Here is a 13757-nt window from a genome sequence, read left to right as displayed (position 1 = left end):
TTTTTATACTCTTTCATCAATTAAAAGACATAAAATTTACCAAGTATTTGAGTTTGTTCTATGCTAAAGTGCTTTTTTTATTACTTTTTATACTCACTCACCAATTAAAAGACTTGGAATTTACCTAGTAGTTGAGTTTGTTCTATGCAAATGTGTTTTCTTATTAATTTTTTTATATTCACTCATCAATTAAAAGATTTAATATCTACCAAGTAGCTGAATTTGTTCTATGTTAAATTGATTTTTATTACTTTATACTCAGTCATGAATTAAAAGATTTGGAATTTACTAAGTAGTTGAGTTTGTTCTATGTAAAAGTGTTTTCATATTAATTTTGATGCTCACTCCCCAATTAAAAGACTTGGAATTTACCAAGTAGCTGAATTTGTTCCATGCAAAAGTGTTTTCTTATTAATTTTTGATACTCACTCTCCAATTAAAATATTTGGAATATACCAAGCAGTCGAGTTTGTTCTATGCAAAAGCGTTTTCATATTAATTTTTGATACCCACTGACCAATTAAAAGACTTGGCGTTTCACCTTAAAAGTTTTTTTTTTCAAAGTTCTGAACATGTGTCTTACATGTTCTGGATGAATTCATTGAAATCATGAGTATTGCATAGAAATCCACACAAATTCATAAAAACCAGGGTAAACCCTAAAAATCCAGACCAAACCAAAGACATCAAGACAAAACTGTAGAAATCATGACCAATACATAGAAATCCTGATGAATTCATATAAATCAAGACTAAACTGCAGAAATTGAGGTCATCCTCTTAAAATCCGGATATGTTTATAAAAATCAAGACCAAACTGTATAAATCAGGGCCAAGCCTAGAAATTCAGACCAAACCATAGACATTAATACTAAACTGTAGAAATCAAGGCCAACTGGGACATCCTTGAAAAAGAAATAAAATTTCAGTTTATTTTTCATGAAAAAAAATAGAAATGAAAATCAACAGTCATCATCAAAGGAGCTGGGGTAAGCACCACGACAGACAAATTTATATCGTCCCCATTTTATACTTTATAAATTTATCGCAGGTGATTTTTTTTCTAGATATATATTTTATGTGATTTTAAGACATGGAAAAAAAGAAGTTGAAAAAACATATGTCGAAAAAAAAAATGGGGAGGCCTTGAGGAGTGTGAGGGGGGGGGGAGGGGGATTGGGTCTTGGAGGATGGGGGCCTGAAGAGAGAATGGTTGGGGCCCCTCAAAGTGTGTTTGGGGGGAGGAGGGTTCATGGAGTAGGGACTCGGGGCACTGGTAGGGGACTTGGGATCCTGGTGGGGGACTTGGGTCCAGGAGTGTGACTTGGAGCCCTGGTCTGGGACTTGGGGCTGTGGTGGGGGACCTGGGGTCCTTCTGGGAGACTTGGGATCCTGGTGGGGACTTGGGGTCCTGGAGTTTGACTTGGAGCCCTGGTGTGGGACTTGGGGCCCTAGTTTGGGACTTGGGGCCCTGGTGGGAGACTTGAGGTCCTGGAGTGGGACTTGGGGCCCCGGTGTGGGAGTCGGGGCCCCTGGTACAGAACTTGGGGCCCTGGTGGGGGACGTGGGGTCCTGGAGTGTGAATTGGGGCCCTGGTAGGGGACTTGGGGTCCTCGCCAGGGACTTAGAGCCCTGGTGGGAAACTTGGGGTCCTGGAGTGGTGACATGGAGCCCTGGATTGGGAATCGGGGTCCTGGATGAAAATGTGGGGGCTCAAACTCATGCGTAAGCCCGATAATGGAAAACCAAAGTGCACAGTTCCATTAACCATCAGAAGAAATTGTCTGTTAGAGTACAAAAAGATCTCTATCGATTGCTTATAAGGAGCCAAATAAAAACTTCATTTATTATACATAATGTTACTTCAAAGTCACTTTTATTATTAAACGACATTTGTGACAGTCAAAACTCTGATAATAATGTTTCCAAGATTTTCCTTATCACTCTGAAACGTCGTACCAGATGGTCAGTAGATTTAATGTGTCCATTGGCCACTCGGAGTGATAGGATATGTGTGTTGTATGGTTTGATATGTGTGTCGATATATGGATGGTGCTGTCTGTTGATATATGGTTTTGTGTGTTGATATATAGATGGTGTTGTCTGTTGTTATATGGATGGTTATGTCTGTTATTGTACCGATGGTGTCTTGTATTGATGTATGGTTATTTATGTGTGTTATTATATGGTTGGTTATGTGTATTGTATGGATGGTTATGTGTGTTCTTTAGTGGGCCTGCTCGGAATGTAGGCCCGCTTGTATGGTCGGGGTACTGCCTTTAGATTAACCCAATACTACTTACTACGACTACTATTACTACCGAGGATAAAACTTTCAATTTAACACTTAAGGTAAAACTTTCAGGGAGTGTTTAAAGGGATGCTGAACTAAATTGGAACAGGCTATGTGCATTTAAGCTGCCAGTAGATTGCATCAGCAATATCGCAGGAACACCTGAGAGTATTGAGTTTAAACTTTCAGGGTGTTTTGAGGGGATGTCAAACTAACCAAAAGGCCCTAAGTGAATTTTACTGCTACTACTACGATTACTGCTACTACTGAGGCTAATAGTATTAAGGGGCGACCATACTTGAAGCGACCTTCCTATCTCTCCCATAGTAAGTGTTTTGAGTTTGTCTGACATTAATAGTTGAGGCAGTTAGGCGGTCTCAGTCTTTTCTAAAAGAACAGAATCAGGTGAACATTTTGATTTAGCAAAATGCTAAAGCCGACACCTATTTTTCCTGAAATCCCAAAAAAACTCGAAAACCTATTTTGGGTTTGCCTGCAAGATTGCTGCAGTCAATATTGTCGTAATTGGTACTTAAAAAATGCAGCGAAAAATATTCTATTGAAGCGGTAGCAGCATATTTTTATAAAAAAAACACTTGCTGACTGCAGTCCCTTCAAATACTTTACATACCAACGTTTCAAATTGCTTATCACCCGACAAAGAGCCTAAAATACTTGGAATCAAACGGATGTGGGCGCATAAATTATGCTGAGGGGGTTAGCGCTTCCTTTTGTTCAAAAGCGGTCAGTTTGACTTTGATTTAGTGAAGCTTTAGCTCTTGAAATGATTTATTTGGTGTATATAATTTGAAAGCGTTAGCTTGAGAGTTGGACATTCGACAAATTGTGGGAATAAGTTGGATATACTGGGAAATTGTGAATTCAACAATCAAGTTTGACAACTATGGGGAAAAAGAGAAATAAGCGTGGGTTGGGTTTGCCAAATGTTAAGGCCCATCGTGAAAAATTGAAATTAACCTACCGTGCAAGAGGTAGGGCGAGTTTACCTAAGTATTTGTTCCAGCATTTGGGGTTAGACCCAATTCCAGAAGAGTCAAGTTTTGGAAAAGGATCAAGTTCAAGTTCTGAAAACCCCCCTACCGAACTAATTGAGCCGATGAAAACTATCACTTCTGGACGAAATCTACAACCGGAACTGCTCAAAGGTTCGCGCTGGATTGTTGACCTGCCGTATCTTCTTGAAAATTACGAGAAGCTCGTGATTGGCCACATGTGAGTTTATTTGTTTATTTTAGGTCATCTAATGAATGCTAGTAGCCTACAAGGAACTGCCATAGCTTATGTGGTAGTTCCTTGAATAATATTGAGCCAGTTATATTGTAACTAGTCCCCAGTTCTATTATAAGTTCCATATCTATTGTATCAATTATAACTAGTCAATAATATTTGATAGTTCCAGGCCCGTCATTTCAGCTTTTTCAGGGGGGGGGGCAAGCCACTTCAGTAAAAATCACGGAAATATTTTCGGCCCGCAGGGCCGAAACCGTCACCAAAATTTAGTATTTTAGCTGGATTTCTCGAGCTACATACGACCAGGTGCCTAATTTTAGGTTTTGGGGGAGGGGATGGGTGAGGGCCTATGTGCATTATACGGTTAATGGGCTTTAGATCAGTGGCATTTATTTCGAATATTTATGATTTGGTTAAGAAAGATATTAAAATTACCTGGATAGGCTACCCCAGCTCTCATCCTGCCAGAATCATGATTCATTATTTGCTATTTTTATATCTTTTCTACCAAGAACCGTTTTTGCCAGTGTAAGAATACAAATTTAGTTGATTTTTCAAATATAGGCATAATAGAGAGAGGGGATATACTGGTTTTAATCAAAAAGAGGAGAATTCCTAAGTCATCTATGCCTTAGGGCACAAATTCAGATAAGCTGATAAACTTAAGGCAGACAGGATTAGAAGACATGCGTAGGATCATAGATGTATACATTTAGCAATTCATTTGTCGTTTTCCAAAGCCATTTTATAGGTTGAGGGGGGTGTTAAATTAGCCAAGAACATAGCTTTCGCTATACACAAAACAAAATGCGCATTTTAAGGGTTTTCTATTTTATATCTTTAATAAATCCCAAAGTATTAGTAGGTCCTAAATACTAAACAGTCAATACACAGTCATGTGTTCTTTTCAATAATTTTAGCTATGATGGCAATTTGTTTATTTTTTGGATGTTATAAGGAATAAAAACACATGGCTCAAAATAGATATTGTTTTCAGTAAAGTGTAAATTATGTTTCGGTCCTTAGAAGGCACAAGGGCCTTAACCCCACTGTTGTTTGTGGAAGTGTTTGCTTATTTTGAGCTTGAGTTGGTTATATAGTGTAATTTCTTTTCGTTTTAGGTTGTATGTATTTATTGATAGTGGTTTATGGTTATTTTACGCTTGTAAAATTGTTTAACTTTATTGCTGCTCATCTCTGGTTTAATGAAGCTTTTTACTTTTCTTTGAAAAATTCTTTTTTTTTTAATTTATCTCCAAAAAAGCAAGTAGACGGGAAAGCATAGTCTTTTTAAAAAATGTTCCTAGAAATAGGCAGTGAAGATACTGGGCGACGATTAACCGGATCACTCTGAGGCCAAACTTCATATAAAACATTCACTCGAACACGGACAAATTCCGTTCTCGAAAGACAGATTAGCAAGTCTCGTCAAAGGAGAAGTAGTTGAATGAAGAATGAAATCGACTACTTTGGTGGGTAAACAATCAGAACCAGTAGGCGCTGAACGCCTGAACCTTTTACCCATTAACAAGAACAGCAATATCAACCTTAAAAACTGGCTCTAGGAAAATCGACTTAAAGCAACTTGGACCAACCTACAATTTGAAATCAAGTTCGAAAGGAAAGGAGCTAACTGAAGAAGCAGCCGTTTTCTAACATTAGCAATATAAAAGTTAAATGCTTCTTGGACATTAAATGCACCCTAAACAACTTGCTTTTGCTATCAAACACCAAACTTAAAGGAATACAAGAAGGCATAGACAGATGTTTAAGGACGGAGCTGATCACGCGCCAAGTTCTCCGAATATCCTTTCTGCATTTTGAAAGTTCTTGAAAATAATAAACAAATTTAGCCTTACGAATCAATCTAAGACATACAATCGATATGTACAAATCGATACGAGTATTTAGCGTTTCCTCTTACACCCTAATCAGATTTTTTAGATAATAGAAGTTTGTGGGTCAACGAATCGAAAGTTTTTCATACATAAAAAATATAGCAGCAAGAATCAGACTAGAATTAAGAGTTGAACGCAGGAAAAAGATAAGACAAGCATGCTTCGTTTAATGTTCAGCTTGGAAGCCAAATTTTATTTCATGAAATTTTCTTTCTAAAAAGAAAAGCAGATGAAACAGCAATGCCTTTAGAACTTTACTAGCATCGTTTTTCAATGTTTGCAAAACTATGAATAGTATTTGCTGACTAAGCTATTTCGTGTGTTTTCACGAATGTTTATGAGGATGACGCTATTTGTTCTCTCTTCTTAAATAGCCAGAAGAACTACAGAATTGCAAGTTAATTTGGGCTTATGTCAGATGTAAACTCATGTCCCACTTTTACTACATCTGAAGATGAAATATGACTTTAAGAGTATGACTTTAGGCATCCACATTTTTATGGAGCCTACAGGCAAGGCTTTCCAGATTCTCTACCTCATGTGTACTCGTGCCTCCAAACCTGCTCCCAAAGTAAAATATAATTTTACGTTTCTACAGCATACGCAGTAGTGTAGAAGGTTTCGTTAGCAAAAATGTGTGGTTAACCAAGTGCATTGGTTAACTGTCAACCAAGGAATCACAAAGTCGTGTCCAGAGAAATTAGAACTGATTATTCTAAAGTCAGTTCACAACAAAATTATGGCTAAAAGACCCAAAAACTTAAGGTTATACTATACTTTCCTTGATCTTCCTTTCTCTTCCGACGTAATTGCGCTAAGGGAGCAGTACTTTGGTTTACTTCTGTTTTTGTATTTGTTTTTTTTTGTTTTTTTTTCTATGCCATCAATTTCAGTTTATTGCAAGAAAGTGGCAAGGGTCTAATCTGCGCGGTTTTCATGGAAGCTGTAGACTTACGGATGGATGGATATGCAGGGTCTTATCCATGATTTGTTTTCAGGGGGGGTTAGAATAGATAATTTTTTTGAGGGGAGAGGAGGGGGGTACAAAAAAATTAAAACAACGCATCAAAGATTTGTTTATATTCATCTTTGTTACGTTTTCACGAGTCTAACAAACATTTCGGGAAGGTTTTCAAACCTCCTACCCACCCCTGATATGGCCTTGTGGATATGACATTATATTTTGGAATCATGTTTATAATCTTTGCCTAACACCAAAAAGGATTATTTTTGATTGTACTTGAGCCGGAGCCTCTAGTGTAGAAGCTGAAGTGGAATTTTAGGGGTGTTCCCATTTGAGCGCTTTCCCATTTGAGCGCCACGGAATTTTGTTCCATTTGAGCGCCATGGAATTTTGTTCCCATTTGAGCGCCACGGAGTACCATTTGAGCGCCAAACCCAAAATTGTGATTTTGCGGTGGATGAAGCGTGGTTTGCTGCCACATTGACCTGTAGAAATATTTATTGCCACGAAGACAACGAACAAAACTGAGGATTTTATTGGGTCAATGGTTGTGAAAATAACTTCCATTTATAGTATTATAAACTAAGTAAATATATATAGTATTTATGTATACCATATATATTTACTACTAAAGGTATATACAGGTACTTATGCATTATGCGGTATCCACCGCTATATACTGTATGAGGAAAACAGACATGAAGACCCGTCGGTAAATTTTTCGCAGTTGATATTATTGACATAAGAATAAAGTAAACATACCACTCGATACCTTTTTTATGCTCTTTCCAAATAGAATAAACATTTTTTCTGATATGAATTTTACCCCCACCCCTATATATACCAATTCATGGTATTTATTTGCACATTAGGGGGTGGGCAAATTTTATTTCTGATGTTAATGGGAGTTAAGTTTTAAATTTACCCCCACCCCCTAATGTGCACATATATGCCCTGGATTGGTATACATAGGGGTGGGGGTAAAATTCATTTCCGACAAAAATGATTATTATATTTGGAAAGAGCCTAAAAAAGGCATCGAGTGGTGTGTTTACTTTATTCGTAAGTCAATAATATGATTTGCGAAAAATTTACCTGATCACCTAGCTATATCACCTAACATACGCAAAATATTCTCTGGCGCTCAAATGGGACACAACTGAACTAATTAAAATCCGGCGCGCAAATGGTAAATGCCCATTTGCCCGCCATGGCGCTCAAATGGGAAAGCGCTCAAATGGGATACACCCGAATTTTATAATCTATGTCAGAGAGAACTATCAAAACCTGTTTCAACAAGCCTTTGTTTCTCTATTCTACTTTTGAGCGGAAAACTCCATGCAAACTGGCAAGCTAGCAGGCACCAGTCCCAAAAAGAAGTATAAATCATAAATGAAGTTTTAGGTAAAATATAATATAAACGTATAATATGATTTAAAAGTCGTTTAAATAAGATAAACCAACCCCGTCCCTTGTTCTGGGTGCTTCTAGCAATCCCTGTCCGTAATTAACTTTCAAATGAGCCCTTGAACAGATCTCTATGATGTTCCAGTGTCCCCATGAGGCAGAGAAAATGAAAAGACAGAAAAAAGGAACACACTAGTGCTACACAGGCTAAAATATGATTTTCTTAGGTTATTGAAATGGGGGGCTAATAGCCTCCGAAAAAAGATTCCCATCAAGATGATTGGAATGACACATTTCTCTTTTCGGTACTGAGGCACTGTCTTTGAGCTCTCAGGTAACAATAAAATACAATCATGGCAAGAATATAATACAATGATACAGTATGATCTAGGAGTCGCTGAATGAGGGAGATCATCCCCCTGGCCGTACTTCAAGCCCTCCCTGTCTGTAATTAGCTTTCAAATGAGCCTTTGAACACTCTCTGTGAGACTTCACCTTTCGACGATGGTGATTCCAATGATGCATTTTTCTTTTCAACAAAGAGGCAGTGTCTACGAGGCATCAAACCCATGTTAAAGGGGCTTCAGGCTATTTTTAGAAATTCTCATAAATTCGTTTTCGTTATAAACTTTTACAATTAAACTGACATGGTAGTTCCCATTCCTAAATCAACATTAAATGACAATTTTTCAACACTGGTTTTTAAATTTCCCGTTACCATGGACTGGAGTTTGCTCTTTACTAGGTCACACTTAGGGAGGGGGCAACAATAGCAGGGAAGTTGTATAAGATGATTGTCAATTGTTCTAGACCGATTTGCTATCTCAGAGTTTCTACTTGATAGCTTTTATTAAAATGAGACCTCTTCCAACCTTCTACGCCAACTGGTTCGATATGATGATTCCTAGTGAAAAGAAAATAGATACAAAAAAGACGTTGTGGGACGGTTCTTCTCGTTCTTGGGTCAACTACAAAATTGTGTAGTTTTTCAGATACGGGCCACTCGAGAGTTCTCGGACATGGTGACTTTATAAGGCTACAAACCGAAAATAAATGGAAACAATAATTACAATAGATGGAAAACTCTTTCACCTGGCTGGTGGAAGCCAAATTAGGAACCAATAAAAACTCTAAGAGTTACAAGACTAACGTAAAGATACACAATCTTAGAAGGTATTCCTCTGAACTTCAGAAAGGTAAAAAAAAAGTATAACAAACCTTCGATCCAGCAACTGATTTCCTGTGCCTCTGATTCGCCATCCTTGCATATACATTTAAAGGGAACCACATTTGTATATATGGTACAATAGCCATAAAAAGGTTCATATGCATACGTTACACTAGCATAGTCACTTTCATATGAGGAATCAGGGGAAGATGGTGGCGGTTCCGGAGAAGCTGCTCTTCCAACGTAGATTTTGGATGAAGATGAAATTGTCACTGTAAGGGCATTATAGAAGAAGCATAAGGAAATTTATTTCGAGCTAAGATTTTTTGATCACATGTCGCTTTATTATTTGGGCAAATTTGATCACATATTGTTTCATTTTTTTGGACAAATTTGCTTTCATATTGCTTCAATTAGGGACAATAACTGATAATTATAATATATAGTAATTGATAATTAATAGATAAATAGCTGATGAAAACTTTTAGCATCATAAAGAGGTCCACGGAGAAGGGATGGGAGGGGATGTCTACTCGATGGATTAGATGCTAAGGAAGAAGTGCAAAACCCTGAAATGCCTATGGCATCTAATAAGTTTCTAAGAAACTTTGAAAATACAAAGCCATTTCTAGTAATCCAAAATTTTCCTTTTCTTATGTGTTTTTGATAAGTATTTAAACAAAATCGGATTCAATAATAGGATTCGTTAAATTATTTGCTCTGTACAGAAGTTAATACCTCAGAGAAACACATATTCTCAAGACTGGGCGCATCCAGAGCGCGTGTAGCGCTAGGTTCTAACAGAATTTGTCAATATGCCACCCAACCCCCCTAATTGGCCGATCAGCCCCGAATTCCTAGATACGCCCATGTGAACACCCTTTTCAAGCATTAGAAAACACTCACCACATAGTTGGTTATTGATGAGACAAAGCAACAATTTAATTTTGATGTTGAAAAAAATTCCAAAGTATCGGGAACTGAGATGAATCATTTTTGGAATTAGATTTAAATTCCTGATTTTTTATTTATTCCTAAATTCGCAGCATCAGGCACTTTTAACTCAGTGATATACCGCTAGTCATCTACATCGCTCCATCATGAGGTTAGAAGTGTCCGTTGAATCTCCTTTTGAAGGAGTCGATAGAGAAACTCTTAGGGAAAAACTCCCCAGGCAGATCGTCCCAAATCAAAGGGCAATTTGAATGAAGCCGTTCCTCAATTAGCCTATTCTGTTATAGACGCGTCAACCTTAAGATAATTGGGCCGAGCTGAGTGTCTGCATTAGGAAAATGGGGGGGGGGTACCAAAGAGCTCTACAGAAGGTGGTAAATTCAGGTAGCCTACTTGTAGAAAACAGCCTGTACCGACATATAGAAACATGTCTGACGCTACATCAGACATTTCACTAATAGACTGGCAAGAGTCATGGATAACCACTGAACCTACCTATAAGCCCTTTTCTAAATCTTCTGAAGTTGTACCAACAACTTTTTCAGAGCACCAGTATACAGAGGGCATCTACGATGGGTCAGATGTAAGACTCGTAAAGTGGGAAGGACAGGCTGGACAGAAGAAGGCTTTTGTACCGAAGACTGATCCTCAGCTTTCCTGCGCAGAGATTTCTCACCCGATCAAAATGGATTTTCCAAGAAAAATCAATGGAGAAGTTGATTCCCAGGAGACAAAGATTACCGACCCTCTTTATGGCGTAATTTGTGAAGATGAAGTTGAAGTGTATGCGTTGCGTGGCACTTTCAGTCGGGAGATCAGTAGGTTCTTTGTTCTCGATGTATTGAAATTAACCATCCATGCATCGGACTACTTTTCAGTTTTCAAAAGTTCCGTCTGTAGGGGTAGATAGGCATGGGTTGAGGCTTCGCACTCTGGGAAGGCAGGGGTACGCCTACCTTGATTGTAAATTCGCAGGAATTGAACCCGTCGACGTCGAGGACAGCACGCAGTGAGCGATCAGAAAGAAAGCTTTTGATCATTTTTAACGGACGTCCGCGGACGCAATACGCGTAGTTTCTTTAATAAGAAGCCCCACCCTGTCGATATTTAGTAATATCGAATGGCAATAGCCCGACGTCGTATCCCTTTGCTAGAAATTCTATCCACTTCTGGTGCTCAAGCCGAGTCAGGCGTTGAACGTTTCCTGCGGAATCTATATTGGTGGTCGCACTAAAAGGTCATTTGACTCCAGGTACTGATAAAGCTTATGATCATAAACAGATGCTTCGGCAAAGGTATTCTCTCATAGAGCTGGGGGCTTTATGGCAGAACGGGCTTTAGATCCACTCCCCCCCAACCCTCATTATGGAAGAATTCCATATAATTGTTAAATTTTTCTGTATAATTTGCCAATTTTGTCGCATTATTTTAAAGCTGCCTCCGCTCCTACATAATGCCAATCCCCCACCAAAACAAGCCCTTGTTGACTCTTGACAAAATAGTGTATGCTTTGTTGTTTTTTATGCTTTTCTTTCGATAGACTCTTTGGCTAGTTTCGGTAATATTGAAATAGTTTTACTACCCAGTAAGTTTTACATCAATCGACAGACACTAAATGAAACTATTCAAAAAAAATATTCTATTCACATTCAGAAGAAACTATTAAAAAAGTATCCTATTCATATTTTGAGGCTGACAAGCCGGAAACAGTTAAGAGAAGAGCATTTGAAAATTTTGCATTTTCATCCCTTTCGAACATCAATGCTATGCACTATTCAATTAATTGATACGTTGTTTTGTCAAGCTTGTTGTTTCCGGAAGATAAAATTAGATTTTAAAAGTTTATAGTGCAAAAGGCATGCAGGGCCTTATCAAGAATTTTTTCTCAGGGGGGGGGGGTACAAAAAACACTTTAAAAAGGGTACAAAAAATATCTTTATATTCATTTTGGTTACGTTTTTACGAGTTGGATAATAATTTCGGTGGGGGGGGGGGGGGTTCAACCCCCCTGCCCCCTTTCCCTCGATACAGCCGTGAAGGCACGGTATAGACGTATTCCAGGTGTTTGTATGATAAACCCCCTACCGCTCAAGTTGTTCATTCATTGACAAATTATAGAACTGGTTTTTTTAGTTAGTTTCTTTCAGCTTAGCGTGAGACAAGACAAAGAGAAGTGACAGAATAGATAGAAAATACATAATTTGGGCTATGTATTTGCACAATAGGGGGGGGGTGATACAGTATTTGGACAATGTGGAGTTATAAAACAATTCTTACTACATAATATGCAGAGTAATTATACCTAACACATGAGTAATGCAGACCCACTATACTTTACCCCCCCCCCCCTCCCTAATTTGCAAATATATAGCCCAATTTTTTTCTAAAATATTAAATTCTTATCTTACTGTGGTATATGTCATTAGGATTGAGCACCAGAGAAACATATTAGAAAAATATTAGGTAAGGGGGTATATCATACATGTAGCATTTTCCAAAAGTTTCCAAGGCTTGTAATCAAGGCCGTATCCAGTCGGGTTAGGGGATTAGGGGATTCAAGCCCCCCCCCTCGGAATTTTTGTCCGGCTCGTAAAAAGTTGACATAAATGCATATAAGCAAATTTTTGATTTGTTTATTATTTTTTTTTTTGTAAGCCCCCCGAAAAAAAAAATCGAGAATACGGTCTTGCTTATAACCCTGGGAAGTTCGGTCAACCACAAAAAGTAAGCACCATATTTACACTTCAGTTTTCAATTTCCTATCTGCCGTTACAAAAAAAAGCTTGACAAACAATACCACCAGACAGTAAAACATTAAAATGCTTATAAGTTTGACAATATTGGTCACCCCCCAAAAGCGTTTCAGTTTTTATTCTGTTTCGATTGGTGTGTAAATGTTTGACAGAAAAAAGAAACCTAATTTTACTAATAGAAAAAAATGGCCTTCATTTATTTTTGTATGCTGGTAGATATATAGGCTATAGGTACTTTTTTGTCCTTAACTAGTCTTCCAAGAATTATGAATCACTAGCCTAATCTTGGAAATTTTTATATTTTTATCGCTTTCTTTTTTCTTTGTTTTAACTAAATTACTTCTTAAGCAATAGATCTAAAACAAAATTTGTTTTTTTTTTAATAAGCTATGATACTTTTACAATGAGGTGATATTTCGCAGGAGCAAGTTGTTTTTTGCTTTTTTTCTTGTTTTCTTTTATTTTTCACGACTCCTTTTCAGAAGTAGCTAAAAAATAACAGCTATAATGTAATACCACTTGAGTCCCCATTCAACACTCTTCCCAATACAATTTTGGCTAACATTAGGAATGCGTCACAGCCCCTACCACTCATGGCTGAACGTCGGCCCAGACTATATCCAGAGATTTGCTGATGTTGTTTGTTCACGTTATTTCTCTCCCCCCCCCCTCTTATTTCGATAATCCTGCATGAAGACTACTGACAAGAAAACACCATAAAGGCAAAAGGTGGCACTATTCAGTTCTCTTATCAACATTCTCCAAAAATAATGGTTGCTACCATTATGCTACCGTTACTGGCCCCATCAACAGTTAAACCCATTGGAGGGAAAATGCCATTTTTAGTACCATTTGGCACTTGCAGGAGGTGGAATTTATAGAAAACAGGTAGATATGAGCAATAGCTTACATATGAGCCATAAAACACCTCTCTACGATGTTCTGGTAGCCCGCTAGCCCCACCACTTGAGAAATGGCACCAAAAGTGTCATTTGTAGTGTCATGGGGCACTTGCCGATGGTGGAAATTATAAAAAGCACGTAGATATGAGCAATAGCTTTAAAATGAA

At 37.9% G+C, this 13757-nt stretch overlaps 1 protein-coding gene across 1 annotated transcript in view; it reads right to left on the bottom strand.

The window, feature by feature from the left end:
* The window catches only part of LOC148949351 (uncharacterized), a 157279-nt gene that overhangs the window by 64808 nt on the left and 78714 nt on the right, over positions 1 to 13757 (bottom strand). Inside the window, exon 5 of the mRNA XM_089092681.1 lies at positions 9032 to 9253. Coding sequence (XP_088948807.1) covers positions 9032 to 9253 — 222 coding nt within the window. The remainder of the gene's footprint in view (positions 1 to 9031; positions 9254 to 13757) is intronic.

The sequence above is a fragment of the Artemia sp. Qi Xiang Cuo genome, chromosome 8 (assembly GCF_049724085.1).
Source record: "Artemia sp. Qi Xiang Cuo chromosome 8, ASM4972408v1, whole genome shotgun sequence".
Taxonomy (NCBI): domain Eukaryota; kingdom Metazoa; phylum Arthropoda; class Branchiopoda; order Anostraca; family Artemiidae; genus Artemia; species Artemia sp. Qi Xiang Cuo.
Note: the sequence above shows the minus strand (reverse complement) of the source record. Positions and strands in the feature narration are given on the sequence as shown.